This window comes from Clupea harengus, chromosome 20 (genome assembly GCF_900700415.2).
Source record: "Clupea harengus chromosome 20, Ch_v2.0.2, whole genome shotgun sequence".
NCBI lineage: Eukaryota > Metazoa > Chordata > Actinopteri > Clupeiformes > Clupeidae > Clupea > Clupea harengus.
The window spans coordinates 9,307,767-9,330,097 of record NC_045171.1 but is presented as its reverse complement, the minus strand read 5'-3'; the positions used below and the strand labels follow the sequence as shown (position 1 = coordinate 9,330,097).

General features: G+C 45.1%; 1 protein-coding gene across 1 annotated transcript in view; it reads right to left on the bottom strand.

The window, feature by feature from the left end:
• ctnna1 (catenin (cadherin-associated protein), alpha 1) overlaps nucleotides 1-22,331 on the bottom strand; it is a 98,388-nt gene that overhangs the window by 62,446 nt on the left and 13,611 nt on the right. Inside the window, exons 6-8 of the mRNA XM_012831883.3 lie at nucleotides 21,392-21,511; nucleotides 19,979-20,248; nucleotides 11,067-11,270 (exon numbers count right to left, since the gene is read on the bottom strand). Of these exons, the coding sequence (XP_012687337.2) occupies nucleotides 11,067-11,270; nucleotides 19,979-20,248; nucleotides 21,392-21,511 (594 nt within the window). The remainder of the gene's footprint in view (nucleotides 1-11,066; nucleotides 11,271-19,978; nucleotides 20,249-21,391; nucleotides 21,512-22,331) is intronic.

The following is a 22,331-nucleotide window of genomic DNA, read 5'->3' as shown; positions in this document are numbered from 1 at the left end:
ATTAGTTTGTTATGGTTTGCTGCAAACTGAAGAGATTTATTGGGGACACTCATTCGAAAAGCCATCACCAACCCCAGGCTGTTCACTGAAGGAAGGCTTGGTGGATGGGGGACAAACAAACAGACTAGCTCAATTCAAAGGGCTCAACAGAGGTAAACATATCTGACAGCATGCATCACTATGTGCTTTTCATCTAAACTAATGTAAACGTCTGTTTTTGGGGGGGTCCAAAGGCAATTAATCTCAGGCCAACCTCGTTTATTTGGAATGAGTCCATTTATTCCCTTCCCTTAGATATTTATTAAATGCAATTACAACACATTTGAGGAGAGGACTACTGCAATTTCCCAAGGCCTTTCTTTTCCAGTAGGAAGTCTGAATGTTACAAATGAGTAAAACGAGAACATCATAGAGTTCCTCAACTCCCTGGTGTTCGGGTAAACCTTTGAAAAAAAACTCTTAAGAGACTTTCTTTTTCTTGAGAAACTACGAGGCAGGATCAACAATTCACCTTGCAAGATGGCTGTAGGATGCCCTCCCTCCCTTTGTGCGCCTCACGGCCATCATCTCCCGTCACGCAACCGGATTCGATATTTCATTGTCATCCCTGCATCCAATTGACTCGAGCCCATTTCAATGGAGAAATGTTGAAAGGCACAATACAACCTAGATTCATTTCATGTTCTGTACGTGCAAGGAACATTAAGAACTACTGATTCAACAGCATACCACTCGTGATCATACAAATGCCCTTCAAAAAGGACACGTCTTGTGTTATTTTAGGCATGTCTAAAGGACAGCTCCATCAGGTTTTTTTACCCTCTTCTCATCATCCACATTTGCTTAACTGAATTATGCCATGGATGTATTAAATGGCATTTTTGCCCCCCAACTAATTTAATACCAGCCTCTTAGACATAGACCCATTTACTGACGGCAAGGTCAGAGATGTGTACCAATCACAAAACTGCCTTGTGCAGAGCAAAGAATGAGGTCACTGAAGGGTTTGCTCAAAGCCATGCAGAGTTAAAGTCATGCAGCTAGCAAGGTCTCAGCCTTGTGCAGATTCATTCAGAGGAAGCTTCTTACCTTGGACACTGGGACTTGAGAAAGATGTGTGACCCTTTTTGATTCCATTATTATGTTCACACACTAGTATGTAAGCAGTGACCAACAAGCCTTCAACAGACCACACAATTCCCTTCAACACTACTGAAGTGTTTTCAAGGGCAAAGAAATTCAAATTCCTTTAATTTGTGCCACAAAAATTGCCCACAAAAACATTTCCAACTAGGTATCAAAGTGAAAGGATAATTAGAGTGATTTCTGTGCCTTCTGTTTGAAAACAGACAAAAATAATTCACGGTGGGAGAAAAATAGCAAGAAAAAACAAACTAGCACCTTCATACCTACAGGAGAGAAATGCACTCCAGTACCTTGCAGGCAGTACATCAGGCCTCAATTGGGAAACCAATGAGCCAAACAGAAAACAAAGCTCAAATCCATTCACCTCATAGCGAGAGACCACGGGTGACATTTGCACTAAAAGCTGGCAACAAGGGAATCCGCCACGGTTTGGAAAAAGTGAATTACTCTCCAAATGAATATAAAGTTACTTTCATTTTTTCGATCGATAGCAAAAGGCTGTCGTCCCTCTTTATAGAACCTTTTGTCAGCCAGCACTTTACGTCTCATTCCAGGCCTGTTTATGACAAATGTGTGCTGTTCTCTGACCTTCCTCAGCAGGTGATGCCGAACTAGCCCCCTCTCCCTCGTCAGCAGCTCCGACATTCACGAGCAAAAACACTCGTCAAAAGCACACAGTCCAGCCCAATGTCTTCGGAAATGGCAGCGTGCTTATTATAATTGAATGGGTGTAATCTCTTACCGAGCAAGAGCCCCATAGCCAAGAAATGGAACACTTCTCCAATTACTGACTGAGGTTCAATTAATGGAGCTATCCGTTCTAGCTTGGGGAGTCTGTCGCACCACGTGCTCCTGCTGCAGAGCCGTGGGTGCCGGGAGGCAGCGCATATTAAGAGTATTCCTCACTTGGCTCGGTTTGATATCGAGCTGGCTAGTGTACACATCTGCAGAGCTGGGACAAAATGTCAGTGGATATTACATTATGATGGGGACTGGATAGGGAGGGTAGGGGGCTGGCACTGGATAGAGTTCAGTCTAAGTACAGGTACGTACCAGTGGCACTCTAGCATACACAAAATTCCAGATCTCAAAAAAATGCATTTATCCCTGTAATCTTTCACGGTTGTGCTAAGGGCGTTTTGTTGACAGCACTACTTTAAATTCAAGGTATTTCAGCTTGTGCTATGGAGTACCTTTCGAGGTAAAAATCTAAATTTAGATCTCCCGGGTTTACTGGAGGAGAGATATTTGATGGCAACCGACACCCTGAACAACAGCAACGAAACAAAACAACAAAAAAACAAACACAAGAGCGCACGGAGCAGGTGTTTTTCTGAAGGTCAGCATTCCAAAACACAACTGGAAAAGGTGAGAATGAGGTGCAGTGGGCCATCTGGCAGAGTAAACAAAAAAATCTGCAGTAAATATAACCTTGAGCCGGGGTTCGGCGTTGCAGATTTTACCCATCCACCGTCTATCATGGGCTTCAATAGACCTTAATAGAACCTGTCAATCTCTCTAAGCGATACCATGCTTCTCTCCAGGCGAAAGGGGTGACGTTTGCACCCAGTCAAACATGCTTTTGCGTTTTTTGTCGTCATGTCATCATTATTGTGCTGGAGATCACAGAAACAGAGACGCTTCCACGTTCTCATGTTAAATCTCTCCAAACCCACACACTACAGCTAATTGAGATTAAAAAAAGCAACTGACAGGGTGAGAGAAAGAGAAAGGGTGAACAAGAGAGAGGGCAGAGGGCAAGAGACTGATGAGTGACTGAAATTATAATTGTATTTTTCACCTTGACTTTTTTCCATTATTATTATCATTACTGTATCTTATGCTTTGGCAATATTATACTTACAGTCAGGCCAATAACATTCATTGAATTGATTTGAGAGAGAGTGTGTGTGAGTGAGAGACTGAGTGAAAGTGAAAGATGGAGGGAGGGAGGGGGGAGAGAGAGAGAGACAGACATGAAGAAAGAGAGAGAGACAGACATGAAGAAAGAGAGAGTGAGAGAGATGAAGAGTGAGTGAGAGAGATGAAGAGAGTGAGTGAGATGAAGAGAGTGAGAGAGAGAGAGATGAAGAGTGAGAGAGATGGTGAGAGAGAGATGAAAAGAGAGAGTTAGTGAGTGAGTGAGTGAGTGAGTGAGAGAGAGAGAGAGAGAGAGAGTGAGAGAGAGAGAGTGAGTGAGTTGAAGAGAGAGAGAGAGAGAGAGAGAGAGAGATGAAGAGAGAGATGAAGAGTGAGAGAGAGAGTGAGATGAGAGAGAGAGAGAGAGAGAGAGAGAGATGAAGAGTGAGAGAGAGAGAGAGAGTGTGTGAGTGAGTGAGAGAGATGATGAAGAGAGAGAGAGAGAGAGAGAGAGAGAGAGAGAGAGAGAGAGAGAGAGAGAGATGAAGAGTGAGAGAGAGATGAAGAGAGAGAGAGAGAGAGAGAGAGAGAGAGAGAGAGAGAGAGAGAGAGAGATGAAGAGAGAGAGAGAGAGAGAGAGAGAGATGAAGAGAGAGAGAGAGATGAAGAGAGAGAGAGAGAGAGAGAGAGAGAGAGAGAGAGAGAGAGAGAGAGTGAGATGAAGAGAGAGAGAGAGAGAGAGAGATGAAGAGAGAGAGATGAAGAGAGAGAGAGAGAGAGAGATGAAGAGAGAGAGCGAGAGCGAGAGCGAGAGAGAGAGATGAAGAGGGCGAGACACGGCCCCCCGGTTCCTCATTTCCCTGAAATGGGCCGCACCTTTTCTCAGGCCCGCTGTAATTAAACCTAAGGAGGGGGACTGTATCTCATCTACCTGCCAGTCGAGCCAATCAAAACGGCTAGATTTCAACAGCAAGAGATCAAGGCCCAGGTCTGGGAACCGCCGCCTGACAGTCGGTTAGTGACAGGTTTGTGCTTTATGGTGGGGCCATAAATATAGCGAATGCCTCTGGGACATTAAATCTTTCCCTTGGTACATTGTGTGTGGTGTAATTTGTTTTAATTATACATTTAGATGAGATTACAACTAGATAAATTGAACCGCTTTCACTTTTTGTTTTTGAATTAGCCCCTTTTAACCTCAGTTTAAATCCTGACAACCTCAAGGTGAGGTAAACAATAGGACAAGCTGACCAAGACAAATAATAGCCTGCTGGCTGCGTTATCATTTACCATGCTTTGCAGGCCTAATATATTAAAACCGTGAAGCCTAAACCTCCCCTGCAAGAGCAGAGATATTAGACACGAAGTCACCAAGGCTTAGCTTAAACAAGCAGGTGTTTGCACGTTAGACTACATAACTCGAAAATAGAAATCAAAAATAAAAATAGATGGGTCATGAGGAGTCAAGATGATTATATTTTTCTTTCGACTGCTAACATACCATCTGCACTCAGCCTACACATGTCAGTCATATCAGATGCAAGAGCGATAAACCACTCAACACTCGGAGATGGAAACCTGCATGATATTCGTCAGTGGGGGGGGGGGGGGGTATTGGGAGATACAATGAAGCTAGACAGTATGCCAGTCACTCAGAGTGCCTAAGGCAAGAGCGAGGCGAGCCAGAAAGGACGACAGGAGAGGGAAACGTAGCATATGATGAAGACAACTACAGAGAGAGGCAGGAGACATCAGCGACTCAAACTCCTTTCGAGACCTTTCCAGAAGAATCCTATTGAGTGGCGTGCAGGGGGGCTGAGCCTGCCTGCCACGCACTCTCACATGTGTGTGCTTTTAAGTGGCAGACTTTTAAATTTCAGCCGCTTGCTTAACATGTCAAAGCACTCTCCTGTCACTCCAGCCTGTTTGTACACGGCCCACATCGAAGCTGGGGATTTTGAAATAGATTATTAATCACATGCGCCAGAAATGCTAACCATGTGCTGCAATGCAAATCAGGACGATGCATTGTAATTGGATGTAAATGGCAAAATGGCCGCATTGAGACTTCTTATTGCAGAGGTACAAACGTTTATTGGTTGAACTGTATTGGGTAGTTGTCAATCAAAATTCCTATTATTGAGTTGGTTTGCTGTTTTATTGTTCACTAGGGGGGAATAGAAGATGGCTGCAGAGAGTGGACCGTCTCAATTACTGAATGTCCATACATCTTTCGCAGTCATCAATGAGCAAACGGATTGATCAATTTACCCTGTTAATTGGCAGTTAATTATCTACTGCACTTCAAACGAGACAGAGGACAAGGACATGAGGAGGAGACAATGCACTGGAAAGCTATTAATACAACTAAAGGTACTTTCTGCTTATAATCTGCACAGATGCATGCTGTGACTGAAAGGGTTTATCACCAGGTGCCTTTTAATCAATTGACAGTATGGCAGGGTTTGTACATTACAATTCCAGAACCTATCATTACTTACACCAAAAGGGAAAAATGCATTTGGTACTTCACACTGAAGGCAAAACAATGCAAATCGGATACAACAGAATATAACAGTTATCATTGAAACCAACTAGATTAATGATTCAATTACATTTCACCGATGCCTGCTAGCGAATACAAAGAAAACGGACATTTTTGACTAAACCACCCTATTTTCAACATTATGAACAGAGATAAACAAATCACTTTCTATACTGAATCAGTCAATTTACTTCCTTACGCAATCCAATTTCAGATTCATAGACACTGATTGGCATTTGTAGCACAGGGAGATTGGAAAACTGGATGAACTGAGACTGGAAAAAACTGACAGTACTGACAACTCCTCAGCGCTCGCTTGTACCAAAATAAATAAATTAAATTAAAAGACCATAAGAAAAACCAGCACAAGCATACACAACACATAGACTTTGCTAGCTCTGTGTGATGTGTTCCTTTTTGTGCACAGTGTGACAAGACACACACTTAGGGGTCAATAATGAATATGATTCACCTATTAAATATTAAAACACTATGCTGCACACCGCTCCCCACACACACACCCCTTCTATCCTGCCATCTCAGTCATTAAATCAGGCCAGGGCACCCTGGACGGTGCAACAGAATTAACATTTTCATCTGAAAGATAAACTAAAGCCTCTAGTGTTCTTTCGGGGGCCTTGGCTTCCCTCCCCTAAGAGAGCCATTTTTTGGAGCCATGGTAAATGAAGCAGAAGGTGAGACAGGGGAAGAGCGCTGTGCTATGTCATTTGAAAGAGACAGTTTCATTACAGATAACTGGACTCCAACGCGTGCTCACTACCAAAGAGCAGAAGAGGACAAGGACGGAAGTCGGGAGGGGCTGTGGGGGGGTGAAAAATGGAAAAGGTAGAGAACAGGGTGGAAGGAAAGAGCGAGAGACAGAGCTAGAGAGAGACACAAATTGTGAGAAAAAAAAGTGTGTGTAAGAAATAGGGTTTGATACACCGAACAAAATGAAGAGGCGTGGAGGGTGAGAAAAGCAAAAGGGGGGAAAAGGGAGAGAGAGCGCGAAAGAAAAGGGGGTTGAGTTACTATATGTATTCAACAGAACAGCCTCAGCCGTGACTAAAGGCTCATATGTTGTTCAGTGCAGCATATTCTTCAGATCATTTGCTTTGCACATAGAAGTTACTGCTTCTTACAGCTTCTTATCAGTTTGTTTCCCCTGATCCCCTTAATTAACAGCTGTTTGTTTAGTTAGTGACACAGAAAGCTTCACGTGCATCCAGCCTTCTGGTAAGTGATACGAGCAGGAGTATGACCCAGCTTCTAGGCACATTACTAGCTCTCTAGTAAGTGCCACGGCAGGTTTCAAGGTGCAAGCTACTTGGGCACATTACCAGTTCTGACCTGCCCATGACATACCCTGTCAACTCAGGGAAAAACTACATCTGGTCCTGGTGCCACTGACAGCACATGGAGCAACAAGCCAGACATCAGGTCCAAGGTGGGAGACGAGGAGAGACACCCGAGACGGTGGAGCACATAGCTGCGGTGGGCGCATCATGTCCCTCGTCTGTCTCTCGCATCTGAACCAGTGAGCAGCCGGGGCCCTGTGACATGTCGGCTTACGCTCCCGTGTGTGTGTGTGGGGGGGGGGGCGAGGAAGCCCAGACATGCTGCTGCTGCACGAGGAAGCCCAGTCATGTAGAAAAAGGCACTCGGAAACAAACTTGTGTATAGGCTTGCTTGACGTGGCTCGAAAAACAAACTGGCAGCACTGAAGGCTGGTTGAGGTGGGGTGACATGGAGAGGCTTGAGAGCAGGACCGATCACGGGCAGCTCTCATCATTCTTCCGAGACATATGGTTGGACGTTATCTGCCTGATGGCAAATGGGGACCGCAGGGCAAAAAAAATAAAAAATCAAATTCAAACCGCAGCATCAAAAACAGTCTGGGGTAAGGGAGTTGGCGGACCGTCTTCCTCTATTATATTAACATTCTTCATGCGTCGTGGTCACACAGCACATGCTAGGATCGACAGGGAGACGCAGCCGAGATGTATGAGACCAGGGACCTAAATGGTGGATGGATGGTGTGTTTGCTACTGGCACTGAATGCCCAGATCAATATGGAATGTGATTTGATTTCTGGCATGGGCTTGTCAAATCACCTGTTCTGCTTGCCTTTCACTTCTTCAAACAGACGATGGGCCAGAGTTATTATCGTAAACTAAAATTAAAACCAAGAAGAAAACGAATGGTTTAGAGATATTTTCATAAACCGAAATAAAATAATTTTCCCCAAAAACTGCCACTAAACGAAGCTAACAAAACATTTTATAACAGATCATATTGTTTGCCTGAAGTAAATGGTTGAAATATTTAATAGTGTTCTTGCATTTTATGAGCATTCAAAAGGTGCAGTCCACAAATGTACAGTCCTGGCTCTGTAAACAGGAAACAAACTCAGTGGGCCGAGCTATAAACAATCCCATCCAATAAACACGGTGCTTCAAACCGAATTTAGGAAATCTTTAACAGGCTTTCAGTCTGAAACAAATGTAGCCTATTGCACGTTAGTTAATGTCAGTCTTGAAATGCAGACATCTTCAAGGATAAACAGATTCTTCACACTGCATTAATCCTCGATTTTAGCCCTTAACTAAAATAGCTAAAACTGAAACTAAAATAAACTAAAAGGAGTCCATCAACTAAAAGCTAAACTGAAACTAATGGAATCACTGGTAAATTGAACTAAAACTGAATGGAAATTCAAACTGAACACAAACATATTATCAAAACAAAAAAAGACATTTGAACGTTATAAACTATTATAACCTTGCAATGAGCCACATCAATGTGGCCCTTCAACAGAGGAAAAAGACACAAGCTCAGAGCAGTTCCTGAACACAAAACGTTTAGGCAGCATCCAAAGACAAATTTGGTTTGCATGTCAAAGGAAAATAAAACACAATTCCTGTTGTAAATTAGATGCTTTTTAAACTCAGTTGTCTGTTCCTACACAAGCATATTGCTAGTGACCCATCTGATCAGTATTGCAACAACAATCACTATTATGGCATCTTTAGACCAACCCAAAATCATTTGCAGTTTGCCTAATCTACTACCCCCGGGTAACCACCACTCCAGCCACAGTCTCATTTTTACCCAGGAAGAGTCCTCCAAACATCCTTCTACGCTGCTCAGAATCCAGGTCACCACGATGCCCTTTACCCACAGCAGCACACATCAGAGCTCATCTTGAAGGAGCTGCTGTCTGCGGTGGCCAGACCAGGTTCTGCATTTCCATTTACAGATAAAACCAAGGCGGGCTGAGCGCCCCCACCCCCACCCCCCGTCTGACAGATAGAAATAGACTCGGCTGCACCTGCGAGACATTAGTGCGCGTCATCATCATCGCCACTGACTTGTAGCACTTGGAGCGACTTGGCGCGCGCTCTATGATTCACAGGTTAAAACCTTTACAGACTACTGGAGGGTGACAGGGGGAGTGAGGCCAGGGGGAGTGGAGAGAGAGGTAGAGACCGAAAGGGAGGAAAATGAAAAGAAAAATAAAGTGAAAGGATGGTACGAAATAAAGCATTACTGCGGCCATAAAAGAAAATAATAAACTCTGCTAGCTGGCTGGCTCATTGTTAGGCATCAAACGGAGAGGCAATTTCCACTGCTTAATAACAAGGAGGCGGATCAAACACAGATGTCGCAGGAGGAGGCTTTTTTTTTTTTTACACCCCAGAGAGAGAGATGCAGTGAGAGACATTACATGAGGAAGACAGAGATGGAGGGGAGAGAGAGAGAGAGAGAGAGAGAGAGAGAGAGAGAGAAGGAAAGAAAGAGAGAGAAAAAGAGAGGGATGTGGAAACTAAGAGGGATGTGTGAGAGACCAAGGGAGAGGCAGTAAGGGACATTACATGAGGAAGACAGAGATGGGGGGAGAGGGAGAGAGAGAGAGAGAGAGAGAGAGAGAGAGAGAGAGAGAGAGAGAGAGAGAGAGAGAGAGAGAGAGAGAGAGAGGAACATTACTTGGTCGAGACAGCGAGAAAGAGATCTGCACAATGGGAGCGAGAGAGAGAGATTAAGACAGAGAAAGAGTGAGAGAGGTAGGGAGAGAGAATCTAAGTAAAGGGGGGAGAGAGGGAGAGAGAGAACCAGAGGAATGAGACAGCAGAAGTGAGAGGAGGAGGAGCTGCAGTGGTGGCTGTGCCAGGATGCACTGCTCCTTCCTGCATGCCAAGCGCAACGCGGCACAGCACGGCGCAGCACAGACCCCCCCACACACACACACACACACACACACCGCCCGGGCTCTCAGAGAAATGGGACCATTCCACGACACCAGGCTGAAACAAATTCTCAAAATGGATTAGCTTCCCCGATTAGGTGCCTAATTTATTTATTTTCATTATTAATTACCGGAGGTTTCATACTGCTTGGCCTATAAATGCTGCCTAATTCTTCTCCTGGTCCAGGGGGTATAATGGAACTCTTGTTACTGGAGCGGAGTGCGTGTGTGTGTGCATGTGTGCGTGCATGAGTGCGTATGTGTGTGCATGTGTGCGTGTGTGCGTGTGTGTGTGTGCGTGTGCGTGTTTCCTTCAAACCGCCCATCTGTCCTTTTTAAATGTCAAATGTAATTTTGAGGTGATTTCTAATGAACAGGCGGAGTTGTGGAGGGTTTGAAGGGCCTTTTGAATGGCACAAATGCAACATATGGGCCGACACTGGCTACAGAGGCATGAAACAAATGTCCACTGGCCCAATTAGAAACCCTTGTTACCTTTTATGGCTGCTCTTTAAATGCCTGCGGTGCAGCCTGGAACAGCCAGCGCATTTGCCAAAACCAGAACTTTCTGACTGAGAAATATTAATTGTGGGGAAAGGGCCTGTCCAACAAGCGTAATTAAATGGTGGGGCCTTTCACTACAGAATAAACCATTGTAGAATGCACCAACTGTCCTAATTACACTGTCCATTAAGCCAATGAACAACAAAAAGCTGACAGTTTCCTACACATTCCAAATCTCTGCTACAGTAAAACCCTACAGGAACAAACAGAGCTGTGTTAAATGTATAACTGCTTCCTCCTTCATTTAAAGAGGAAACAAAATAACACACACACAAACACACACCCCTGCATAGTGTGATGCGTCAACCGTTCCGGGAATAAAAGGTTCTCACAAGCCCAACAGGATTTCTTAATAGCAGGTGGCTGCATAATGTTGACAGGGCGAGCCACAGGAGAAGAGCAGGTGGATGGCAAAGGGTGAAACTCAAAATGGGGGGGGGGGGGAGAGAGAGAGAGAGAGAGAGAGAGAGCGAGAGAGAGAGCGAGAGCGAGAGCGAGAGAGAGAGAGAGAGAGAAACTGCGAAGAGGAAAGAGAGGGGGTGAACGAGAGAGGATAAGAGGGAGAGAGAACGAGAGAGGATAAGAGGACAGCAGCTGGGTTGGCAGCTCAGGGGCAGCAGAGAGCGCTGCATGAAAAATAAACAAATAAAACAGATTGGGGGAAACAAAGAGAGATTGAGGGAGAAGAAACGCACGGCCACTTACATTGCCCATGTACTCGGAGAGAAGGTCCTGCAGAGCCTGGCGCACAGAGTTGCACTCGGCCACGATGCGCTCGCGGCGGTCGTCACGCGTGCAGGACGAGTCGGCCATGAGGGCGGCGCCACTGATGATGCTCTCCAGGCGCTCCTCCAGAGAGGGGCGGAAGCGCTCCTCGCTAAAGCTCAGCGGGTCCACGATAATCTGCTTCTGCTCGGAGGAAAGGAGGGGAAGAGTGGAAAGAGGGATGAGGGAGGCAGAGAGAGAGGGGGGGAGAGAAAAGAGACAATGAGTTGCTGAACAAACATCACAGGAACATATTTCACAATTGGTTCTTGTCACTTTTACGCCTCATGTTCTTCCAGACAAACAACTACAAAAGAAAAAAAAAGAAAAAAAAGGAGCCTGTCACTTTTACCACCTGTATCCTTCATCAGCCATCAGTTTATTTCCAGCCTATCACTCCATACACAGAAAGACATCCGAGGAGGAGATTGAGTGGCAGAGATTAAACGAGAATGTGAGAATGAAAAGGCCCTTGAATAGGCCAAGGGGCAATGGTGGAGGGGGGGCTGAGGGCGGAGGGGGTGGGAAGGGTCAGAGAAAAAGAGCCGAGTGGAGCCTGGCAAATCACATCCCCCCCTGAGGAATGAGGTGATTTGACACATTCTGACTTGGCAACTGTCAGTCCGGAGGGAAGGGAGCTTGACAGTTAAACAGTCATCATCACTGCCACCGCTGCCAGCCTAGCAATGTGAAGCAGACGATACCTGTGGCTTCAGGGACCCCCGTCAGCCTCTAGCACGAATGGGCCAAGTAAGACAGCGGAATATTCCACGGCTGGCTGACTGATAGGGGACTGTGACAAGGCGATTGCTCTAGGGAGGAGGAGGAGGAGGAGGAGGAGGAGGAGGATGAAGAGGAGGAGGAGAACAGGAGAGTAGGGGAGCGGGTGGTGTAATCTGCATTAACCAGAATGATCAATAATTTAGCGGAAGCTGAATGATGAGGGGCTTTTTGGGAGCACAGCTGCCATTACAGGCCAATGGGACCCTTCACTGCTTCAGCAGGACTGCATTAGCCGTTTCAGTGCTTCCCCTTCAGATGGACCTCTCTGGATCAGCCTCGCACATCTCATAACCACCCACATCCATTTTCACAGAACCCACTCTCAGCAGCCAAATAATACCAAAAAAAACAGAAAGAGTCAGAAAGACGAAAAATGGCGAAATTCAGGTTTAATAGGAAATGACTCATCAACAATGGACACTATGAAAGTCAGGGCTGGAGGAAGAAAGCTGCAGGTGGAGAATTACTAGCGGCTGCCGGCCCCGCCACACACACACACACTCAGCCTGAGGCTCCCAAATGCAGTTATGCATATGAAACATGTTGCTTCTCTCCTACCGGAGCCTGAGTGACATTTCGCGAGTCCCTGGTTGCATTTCAAAGCCATTCAGTCCACCCACACCCGCCCGCCCACACACACACACACACACACACACACAGACACAGACACAGAGCTCACCCCACCCACCCACCCCTCCCACACACACACACACACAGCACACCCCCCCCCCCTCCCACACACACACACACACGTCTCTCCTCAAAAACCAAGCTCCCTAAGTAAAGGCCAAATAGATATGTACAATGCTGCTGATGCTCTGAGCATTGTAAAGGAAAAGCAATCTTCCCATCCAGCAACTTCCATCCTTCTGAAATATATGGAACGCTTCACGAAACCCTTCCGTCTGACACAGTCGTTCAGATCTCATGGTAAAATATTCAACAATTCAGTTGTTAGGAGTTGGAGTTTATTAGCCTCGGTCTCGTCTGACCTCTTTGCGCGCGTTACGTTGCCATGGCAACAAGCCTCTGACTCACTCATTCGCCTGCTCCGAAGTTGCCTCGGCTGGCTTGAAATTAGGCGCTGACTAAGTGATGTGGAAGGGGAGAAGAGAGTGTGAGTTTGTGTCAGTGTGTGTGTGTGTGTGTGTGTGTGTGTGTGTGTGTGTGTGTGCGCGCACGCGAGTGAATGTCCGTGCACATATGTGAGCCAGAGATTCTGCATCGTCACCAGGATATTCTAGGATATAAAAAAAATGCACATGATATGAGGTGGGCAGCATGTCCACATATGTGTCCTTGCTCACACAATCCTAACAAAAGCCCAACACCCCCCCCCCTCCCCTCACACAGTTTTTCCCCACCATTGAAACAGAAGCCATCTGTCTAAGTAAAAAGTAGAGGGAGAGAGGGAGGGAGAAAGCGAGAGAGAGAGGCAGAGAGAGACAGAGAGAGAGAGAGAGAGGCAGAGAGAAAGGCAGAGAGAGAGACAGAGAGGCGACCCCTTCACTTTATAAAAATGGAACTCGTCCTAAGAAGCAATCATCGCTCAGAGCCGACCATAAGGTGCTTCCTCGTCTCTGCCTTCAGGAAGAGCACGCCCACATCAAGTGCGCTTCCTTCCACTTGCAATTTAGTTTGTACCTCTACTGACAAGATTCCACCTGCTCGCTCGCATCAACTCAGCCTGGCGCAGCGACAAGCAGTCGTCTTCTGATCCGTGCCATTCCAGACACAAGACAGAAAAAAATTTCATGCATCCAAACAAACAAGGAGCAAGGGCATAGTTTTTTTTTTTTTGGCCTTAAAAACAGACCGGAACTAGTGAAGATGTCGTGCTGTGTAACGTCTAAATAAAAGGCCACAGCATGGGCGAGTCTTACCATTGGTAGGGGCTTAAGCAACAATGCTGCGTCAAGAGCTACCCCTTCAGTTAACCATTGGAACTGTCCGCACAGCTTAGTCAGTGCTTAGTAATTAGTTTGGGTGTGAGGTCTCCAAAACTCTCTTGAACAAGGATGCTCACAGGGCGCTTGGAACCGGCAGCTAACATCACCCTGGCAACGGGGTCGGAAACCTCTGTGCAAGAAAACTTGACACTCTCAATAATATTTTGACCTTGGGGACGATTAAGTCCCATCAAGAACGCTCAGAAAATATAAACGGCACAACAGGTGTCATGCAACAGCGATCGCTCTGAGCCCAGTAGATCTGGAGAGATGAAGTCCTAATACCTGCTAAATTCTCAGTTGAAATTGCGACCCAATGGAGGTTAAGGGAAAAGCCCCATATAATATATTGGAGAACAACCCATAAAACCAAGCAGGTTTTTATTTTTTATCCAGACGCTCTGCCACAGTCCAAGAGACATTTAAAGCAACTGTTCTCCAAGGAAGGCAGTCAGCCTCCTCACATCCTCTACCCATGTTTTGCTAAGCGGAATGAGATCTATGCTTCTTTTCTATAAAACAATTTGACCAATTCTAATGTTTGGCCATCTGCAATTACATAAATTCACGGATAATTAGACGCCGTTGACGAGACACATTTCGCTGGAAATCAAAGACGAGATGCTAGGGAAAAAAACACAGCTGAAATCTGGGGGTGAATGTCTGTTCTACTCCAATCACTCGTCACCTTCCACCACATAATGACTGACTCATCACCCCTGAACAGTTCCACCTCTCACGACAACACGAACTCCAGCATCGACGCCTGAATAGCTTAAAAGGTCCCCAACAGCAGACTGTGGCAGCTTGAGCACCTGCTCAAATGGGAGGCACTAATGCTTGGTCTAGCAATCCAGCTGATTACTGCATTAACAGGCAGTGTATTAGGACAGGCTGGCAAGCTACTAATTAAAAGAAGAAAAAAAAGACAGGCAACCGCTTTTATTCTGGAATCAATGGAGATGACTGAAGCGGAAATAAGCAAAGCGAGAACAGTGAGTCACACTTAGCTTCACACACCTTGCGGCAGTTGTAGTGACGAACGAAAGCACTCTGCATTAATCCATAAACTTTCTTATGTATTCAAGACAGCAACCAGAAGAAACACAGCAGTCTCTTAAGGGAGGGAAGAGGTGTTCTTTTAAAATAAATAAATTAAAATGGAAATCGTGTCGTGTGGCTGTGTGCGCCCCCTTAAGAAGCTGCACCCCTTTCAAAAAGATCACAGGTTTTCTTAAGGAGTCCCTGCACAGTGCCTGGCTTCAGAGCCACAACCCCAGCTCCACTTGCCATAAACAAAGGGGGTATGAGATGTGAAGGAGCAAAACGATAATCCAGAACTTCAGAAATTAATTGGCCCGACACGAATTGGAGCGAGCAAGCAAAAAAAAAAAAACTGCCTGCTTTGCGGAGGGGGAAAACAGGGTGGGGATGGGGGGAGCAGAATGTGGAGGAGGAGGTGGAAAGACATCAAATGCCAAGAGAGCCGAGTGAAGCTTTCCTTCAGAGTTGCAGATGCATTCGCTCAACGAAAGCACAAGTCTGCCAGCTGTTCTTCCCGTAAAGTCCTCTTCGGAAAACCAGGGGGGGCGGGGGATAAGTGGCGTGATCTTCATGGAAGAATCTGTCAATTACACCACTGCAGAATCACCTGTTGGTAGCCAACAGTCAAGGCCCATCAGTCACAATTACGGGTGCCTCAATCGGCCAATTAAGACAGTCATTTGTCCAGATGTACAGTTCCCATGCATCCTTGGTCAACAGAGCGATGTTGCTTTGAGCCTCGAGTGCTAATGGAGGAATGCTAATTAAGTATGTTAAAGATTAAGTGGAAAGCCAGTTAATCTCTTAAGGTTTGATCTAATCATTAGGTAATGATCAAAGATCAATTAAGTTGAATCAAATTAAAAAAAAAAAGCCAGGAATATTTACTGCCTTGAGGCGAGGCAAGCTGTGCAAGGACCCCACCACCAGGATTAAAAGAGACATGCTTGTTAAGAACATGGCAGGCTGGAGGGGGCAAGGCTGCAACATGAACACCACAGCCAACCCAACAGTGCAGCTCTTTAACATACTTTAACGGAAATAGAAGGGCACGGCTTCTGGCAATAACGATGATCTGTCTAATCTCTTCACACATTTCTCCAGCTAGACTATTCTCTTTGGAGTAGCCATTTCTCAATCTGTTCACACACACACACACATGATGAGTAAGAGGCCAAACCAGAGCTAGTTTTGTTGCAATATGCGTGTGGTAGATGTCTATCTGTGATGTAATTAGCCTGAACCCAATGAGCACCATGCACCTGATCCCCCTTCAGGAAGCATCATTTCTCATGTCTCTGTTGGCCTCTGAGGCAAAAATGGAGGCATCACATCAGAAACGGTTTACAGTACAAGCCCACGCTTTTTTTCTAAGTATATATGTGTGTGTGTGTGTGTGTGTGTGTGTGTGTGTAATTATGTCCAATTAATTTAGAATTGTTTAACCTGCCTTGTGTCTCTGACAGCTGGTGACCTAGCGTGAAATGCTAGTGCCCCGCTTTTTAAAATAAAGTAATAAAATTACCCATTAACCAAGGACATATCACAATAGTCTTGTCACTTGGCTAATGGCTGGCCATCTATAGAATGAATGCAATGTATTCCATCAGAGAGAGACTTTACTCCATAGGCTCAGGCTTGTGTGTGCATGTGGAAGATAAAATAATGGCCCTCAACTCAAAATCCTGCTGACTGCCTTCATAATTACTGAGAGTCTGAGGCTGGCAGTTAAGCCAGGGCAAGCGGAACAGGAGCCTATAGAGCCTTGTCTCACACACAGGTCATGAATGAATGAATGACCAGCAGGGCATTACATGCAGCGCAATTCTGCAGTGCACACTTACAGCAATATGCACAGAGGCCTGTGTATATGCACCACATAGGGAGCCATTATTGCCATTATTATATATATTAAATCTGCCCTACCTTTAGAATTGTAATATGTAGTTTCTTTGTATACAAGAATATTTATAATACACAGCAATAATATATTTCTCAAGACAGTTTAAATTATTACTTGACTCAGTCCTGCGATGCAGTCACTGGACACATAGCAACAAGATGAGCCAAATGCAACTGAGTATTTAAAAACACTATCTTTTTTCACACACACACACACACACACACACTTTCTACATAATACATCAATATGCTGGAGTGTCTGTCAATGCAAGCAAACACTGTGAACTAACCATCAGCGATGATCATTCCCGCCAGTCAAACTGATATCTGCATTAACAGGAAGGCCACTGTGGCTGGTCTTGAACTGTTGTTGCTTTAGACAGCAGAGAGCTCATTTCCCTCTGGAGAGATCATTAGGGGTCAGACCCTCGGAACAGGGGTCAATGTGCACTAGGAGTGGGCGATATACCGGTGTGATCGTAAAAACCGGTATTGTGCCACGCCATGATATGGATTTTGCAATACCGTGGATACCGCGATTTATTCATAATTCATAAATTCGAATTTGGCATTCATATTGTTTTGTTCCAAATTTCAACTGAGTGATAGTACTAAGTATCTACATCTTTTTTTATTTCAGTTTAACCTTTCTTGGTTCTTACGAAAAAAGGAATGTATGTTAATATGTCGACCTATTTTTATGAGCGGACGGCGCATGCATTTGTTGCGCGCATGTAGTGCTCGCAACAAACAAGCGTGCAGGCAGCTGAAGTTGGTTGGCAGGCTACGTACTAATATATAGCTTATTATAAGTGCGTAAGTGAACAATCGAGGATGAGCGAACACGCAGAAAGTGATGTTGCTCAAGAGCTGGATGATAACGAATTGGTTCAAAAGAAAGGGGGCACCTCTGTCGTTAGGAACTGGTTTCGGTCTCCGACCTCGACCAAATAAGAATAATAGACAGTTGTGTCGCCGTGTTGTTTTAGCCAAAGGTATAAGCACCAGCAACCTGTTAAAACACCATTTAATTGGCAGCTTGCACATTGTCTACTGTTTGTTCATCATATTTCATATCATCATTCTTAACCCACATAGGTAAGGTACATAGAGTTGGCAGCTGCTAGCTTGTGATGAACTCGTGATGTGTGAATATTAACTCTTTCATACGAAGTTGCACAGGCACCCTGAGGGTTTCTACCTTTCCCATTATAATTTTATGAGTTAAATCGAGGACACTATAACATCAGCTAGATAACTAGCCATCATTTCATGCAAATGTAACTCTTCCATTTAAATCGTTTATGCTAAGGTTATTAAAAGTGTCCTTAGCTAGCACAGCAATTCGACAACCATAACCAGGAAACACAACTTTAGCTGCAAAGTTTAATTTCTCAAAATCAGCTCAGCATTAAAAAGCAGTCTTGGGTTCAAAGTGATTACAACCACTTGTGTGATGTTAAATGGCTTCACATAGATATAAACAATCCTAAGAGAAATAATGGGAAATCGACAAAGGGCTCACTCTGATATCAATGTAATGTTAGCGAATATTGCTCATGCTAATATTTAGTCTCCGCTCTTCGTCCAAAGCCAAATCTATTCTTGAGGTTCTAACATTTTTCAAACTTGCAATTTGGCTTTGAATGTGAGTATTCGATCGCGTTATCTTCTGTCTCGTCGTTTGAAGCATGCCGTTTAGCTCCGGCATTGGTCTCCCATTATTTAACATTTCACGTTTCTTGAAAGCCCAGTTTCAGGCTCTCGCGCACGCCCCCTTCATTGAGACAGAGGTACTGTTTGCCTCCCCTCAGTGCTTTTTCACTGCTATGCGGGTTTATGTCAGATCAGCAAGACTATAGGTTCTACACATACGTGAAATACATTGCCTATTGTATGGATAGAAAGGACATATAATACAAGTGTACACAAATACTACAGTGGTGACAAACAACGAGAAAGCAAAAGGCATGCGCACAATCTGAGATGAGGCGCTGCTCGTCGCTGCCTCACCTCGCATGTCTCCTCTCTGTTTGAACAGGACATGCGCAAATTCAGCGATTTTTGATTATAAAAATGCTTGAAATGATTGGAATCATACAGAAATTACATTTGTAGGACATATTAGATACATATTTATTTTATCATTATTTGCTTTTTACTTTTCATGATGACACATTTTGCCTTAACTAATGTCATTTAGCTAAGAAGGGCTATTAAAATGTGATTCAGATTTTTTTCCTCATATATCGTGATATCATATCGATATCGTCTGGACAGTGGAAAATATCGTGATATGAATTTTAGCTCATATCGCCCACCCCTAATGTGCACCCGCTGACCCCAGCGCAGCAACATGAACGACAAGGGATTTTCAGCTCGCCTCCCCTTCCTTACCAGATCTTGAAAGGTCGACCACAGTTTTGTTTAGGCCCAAATAAATTAATCTAATACAATCCGGGATTACGGTCTCCTGGATGAAGTTCAATCAAAAAGTGGATAGGCAAACGGCTTTGAGGGTTGGTTCGTTTGTTTGCTCGCTCCCTCCGCCTCCTTTCCCCCCCTCTCCCTCCCCATCTCTCGTCAGAAAACACACATTTCCACAGGGGAAAAGGGGATATATTTCACAGGGTTGCAGACCTCCCAGTGTTCAAAGTTGAGCTCAGGCTGACTGACAACATGTTCCTCATCTTCAGCCATTTCAAAAACAAGAACTTGGCACGCCTCTTGCCTGCCATGAATCCATTTCATGCGGCAGAAAGCTATTTTTAGGGGCTCTGCTTCAAAATACTCCCTAGTTTCTGAAGAGTTGCTGGATGAATTCGCTGGGAAAATAGTCCCCAAATGGAGGAGAGGATCGAGGAGGGGGCATAAAACCCTCAGGGATTCTCAGACTATTTACAAGCTTTTAAGAGGCCAGCTCTACGGAACAGCATTTTTTGTGAGGCAATTTACTCTCTGGATTTTACTCCAAGAAATGTATTACTCTGAAACAACTAATTGGTAACATAATAAAGGCTTGTTCCATGATTCAACATTAACTAAAGACAATGAGTAAGTAAATAAGTGAATCAACCACCAACACAAACCCAGCCCAAAGGCCATCATTCAGCCCACACCCAAATCCATATACTGTATATGAACACACACACACCCCCCGGTGCCCTGACTTACGTCAAAGTTGTTAAGGGCATAGGCAAGCTCGCCGCCGCCAGCGGTGTGACCGAGCGCAGCGTCCTCGCTGGGATTGGCCTGCGCGGCGTTGGAGATGCCGGTGACGGCGTGCTGCAGCTGCTTGTAGATGAGGTCGCGGTTGGCCTTGTAGGCCGCCACGTCCGGGTGCTGCAGGCAGGCGATGGAGGCCGTGTACAGCATGGGCACGTTCCTCTGCAGCACGCCGCGTGCGGCCGCCATCTGGTCCTTGTGATGCACATCCTTCAGCTCCTAGAGAGAGAGAGAGAGAGAGAGAGAGAGAGAGAGAGAGAGAGAGAGAGAGAGAGAGGTGATTACTTTTTGGTCTCAATCGCCATGCTGAGGACCATTGAAAACACTTAGACCTGATGGAGCATTGTCTAAATGGCTCACAAGGATTTTTCTCCTTCTTTGTCCCCGCCCCCCTCCACCCCACTCCCAACAGTCTACACACTATCATAATCAGGCCATTAAAGTATAGTCTAGCAATTTAATTCACAGTCTGATGCAGGCCATTTGAAAGCTTTTTCCAGCTCTCAGTGTGCAAGCAGTATTCTCACTGTGGTCCGGGTCATCGACTGCAGGCAAGAGCCAATAGTGGAAAATGGCTGCCAGCATCGCTTATGTCTTTGCAAGTCTATATCAGTACTGACAGTGGGAATAAAAGACAAGTGCTCTCATCTTAAAAATGGCTGTGTGGGTGTATCTAAGAGACTTCAAATACACTCTCTAGACCATACAGCATCTAGAATCTTGATGTCTTGTTACTGAAAAGGGCCTGGCTAGGCAACTGCTGATGTTAGAAAATCAGGGTAAATAAATATTCGCCGAGCAGCTCCACTCCATTTTTGATCTGTGCGAAAATAATTAACAGTCAGGATTTGGTAATCTATCTCAATTGCAAAGAGAAAAAATAAACGCTCATTCCATTAGTCAGTGATGTCACTTGGAAAATTCATCAGGAAAAGCACCACTGTTGACTATGGCTAACCTGACAAGCCCAAAAAAGGAAAGAGGCTCCTATTTTCATATCAGCTTAATGGATTTTGTCACCCTTTTTACAGCAGTAAAGCCTGTCGTTTTTGTTTTTTCATTTCTTCCCCTCTATTCCCCTGTGTGCCCTATTGGTAATAAGGAGATTGTTCATGCTTATATGCATCTAATCTCTAACCAAAGCCGGGAGTGACTTTCACCCCGTCTGCATGGGAGGTGAATTTGATGCCGTTTGATACGGCAGCACAGCAGCATCTGATTACATCCATTCAGGTGGAGGCGAGGCGAGGCGGCCACACAATACTGAGGTCAGAGCAGGGCACGGCTTAAACTGAGTAAAGCTGCAGCGCATCGCAACATGAGACGCCTCGCCATACCACACTATGGGCTGCACCACTTTACCTGCTGCCTCTTGGATGCCATCAGGTTGAGTTTGTCCACCTCCGGCTTCAGGGCCTTGTACTGGATGCCAAGGTCCTGCTCAGTCCCGGCGTTGCGCACCTTGGCCAGGTTCTCCTCCACCTATGGAGAGGAGAAGGAAAGGAGGACATAAGAGAAGGAGAAGGGAGGGGGGGGAGGGGGTAGAGAGAGAAAGCAAAGACGTTCAAAACACAAGGAACATAAAAACCTAATACAGAGTAATGGGGAAATAAGTGTTCTTGGGGAAGATTTAAATGACAATCGACAAAAAGCGAGTCACGGCCGTTTCCCTGTCTTAATTCACATTTATGAATGATAATGGGAACTCATAAGGTCAGATAGAGGTAATTGCCTCAAAAAAAGCATCACTGGGCCAGGATACAAATTGGTTGTTTTCCATTTATGACCCGCAGTTTCTCTATGCACAAGTTAGCTTAATTGCCTGATCTGAGAGAATAAAGACACACACACACACAACCATTGTTCTCATATGATCATTCGAGCTCAACTCCCTGAATAATCGAGTGAAAAACAGCGCCTACTCTTTCAGGAGCACGCTTCGGCTCCTGCTTGCAAAAACGTCCATCACGCCGCATTTCAACCAAAGAACGGTGACACCAAATCTAATCTTGACGCCAAACAAATAAACAAATAAATAAATAAATAAATGGGAATAATCCACTCAGCTGGGTATCACACGTTTCAAATGAAATCTCGTAAAAGGGTCGATCTGCCAACATGCTGAAATGATTTCAGACACACACATGACCAGCCATCCCTGCACCACACCAAGGCCCACACCGGGGTTGGGGTAAATAAAACACATTCAATAACTTGTTGGTTGTCATAGCTGAGAAAAGGAAGCTCTCTCCTGGTTTGGTGCAAACAATACATCAATCGAATGCATATAAATGAAATAAGC